The sequence below is a fragment of the Mus pahari genome, chromosome 23, assembly GCF_900095145.1.
Source record: "Mus pahari chromosome 23, PAHARI_EIJ_v1.1, whole genome shotgun sequence".
In the NCBI taxonomy this organism is placed as follows: Eukaryota; Metazoa; Chordata; class Mammalia; order Rodentia; family Muridae; genus Mus; species Mus pahari.
The window spans coordinates 1,213,324-1,215,363 of NC_034612.1; the positions used below are offsets into that span (position 1 = coordinate 1,213,324).

General features: G+C 47.2%; 1 protein-coding gene across 3 annotated transcripts in view; it reads left to right on the forward strand.

Moving 5' to 3' along the window:
* The window catches only part of Pitpnb (phosphatidylinositol transfer protein beta), a 52,985-nt gene that overhangs the window by 15,105 nt on the left and 35,840 nt on the right, over positions 1-2,040 (forward strand). For all 3 annotated transcript variants that reach the window (XM_021186813.2, XM_021186812.2, XM_029533615.1), the window contains exons 4-5: positions 829-920; positions 1,481-1,488. In XM_021186813.2, the coding sequence (XP_021042472.1) occupies positions 829-920; positions 1,481-1,488 (100 nt within the window). The remainder of the gene's footprint in view (positions 1-828; positions 921-1,480; positions 1,489-2,040) is intronic.

Consider the following 2,040-nt stretch of genomic DNA (forward strand, 5'->3'; position numbering starts at 1 on the left):
TTCCTTCCTTCCTTCCTTCCTTCCTTCCTTCCTTCCAGATAGGGTCTGGCTATCCTGAAACTATGTAAACTTGGCTAGCCTTGAACTCACAGATTCTGCCTCGAAGTGCTGGGATTAAAGGTGTGCACCACCACGCCCGGCTCTTCCCCTCCCTCCCCCACCCCATGAGACAGGGTTCACTCTGACCCCAGACTCAGGAGATCTGCCTTTCCCAGCCTCCTGAGTGCTGACACGACAGGCATGAGCCTCACCCCTGCTTTCCTATAGAATCTTGTGTAGGTATGCTTCATCTTTTCTACTCATTGGTACAGTTCTTGAGGTCTGCTTTGTCCGTTGCAGTATGTGACTTGCTTAGACATAGCCCTGTATTCATGGCTTCCTTCTGTTAGGTGAACCTTGGCTGTGTGAATGCCAGTGTTGTGGCAGTGTGCAGTATGTGGACTTGGTGAAGACCAGCTTCACCTTAAAGGTCAGATTTGCCTGCTGACCTCACATGGGCAGTGATGTGCTGCACACATATGCTGAGTTTCTCTGAGCATGTGGTGGTGAAGCTTAGTGGTACAGTGTTTGCCTACCATGTGTAAAGCCATCCTCAGTACCACCAAAACTTAAAACACACACACACACACACACACACACAAATGCACAGTAACCCCTTACGTAGCTATACTTTCTTAATCAGTTTTTAAAATAATTTGCCACATGATTGCTTTTGGGATTGAAATGAACTATTAGAGCCATCTAGCTCGTCAGGTTTGGAATGTGGTGACATCTTTGATAGAAACGATGGTGTAGTTGAAAAGGTATCTCCTATCTTTCTCCTCACAGCAAAGTTCCTGCATTTGTGAGGATGATTGCTCCTGAGGGCTCCCTGGTGTTTCATGAGAAAGCCTGGAATGCCTACCCCTACTGCAGAACAAGTAAGCTGGTCCCTGAGACATTGCACCCCGCTGCCCTTAAGATGAGGAGGGGGACACTGAGTGCCCAGTCTAATAGGTTTAGACCAAACAAAACCTTCTTTGGGTGACAGCCAAGGAGCCCCAGATTTTTCCTCCCTAGACCCCTGTGTACCCTTAGGTTCACTCCCAGATGACAGCCATATGGAGGTCCTGCTAACTGCCGGCTTTGGGCTAACAAGTAAATACATAGAGGTCCCATGCACCCAGCAGCACTCGGGAGAGGCACTACAGATTTGCTTGCCAAACAAGCTCGTAAATGATGTCAGGCTCTTGTGGTAGTCTCATTAGCATTATTTTAAATTAAGGTAAATTACTCTTCATACTGTCTTTGTACTCTGTAACCTAAATTGAGGATCTCTTGGTGTCACTTGTGTAGAGACCATTTTGAAGAAATAAGCTACTAAATGTTACATGTTTGGGATAGCTTAGTCCACCTGACTTTAGATCCTGGGATGGGCTGTCTTGATTCCTTCTAATTGAAGTTTTTCCTATTTCGGTGCCGCCTCTCCTCTCCGCCACAGTTGTAACGGTGAGTAACACACACTCTTCCTCTAACATTGCTTTTGCACTTTTATGATCTTGACTGCTGCAGGCCTTTTGCTTAAGCTCCTATGGCTTTATCTCCCTTGTTCTCCTCCCCCCCCCCCCCCCCCCGCCATTCCTGCCTCAGGTGTCTCTGGGCTCACAGCACGCAGGTTTGCTTCACACTGCTCTCTGGTTTTATTTTGCTTTGCTACTTACTCTGAATGCCAGAATTGCTCAGCAAACCTCATGGATTTTTTTTTTTCTGTCCCCATACTGCATGACAAGTGGGAGTGTGTGAAATATATAAAAGCATCATGTGTTGTACCCAGCAAGTTTTTAAAACCAGGGCCTGGAGCTGGAGATTCAGCTTGACCATTAGGAGCATGGGCTGCTCTTGCGAAGGACCCAGGTTTGGTTCCTAGAACCACAAGGTGGCTCACAACCATCCGTAAATCAAGTTCCAGGGAATCTGATACCCTCTTCTGACTTCCATAGGTATAGACACACATGTGCCCAATACACGGGTGAAGGCGAAACACACACACACACACACACA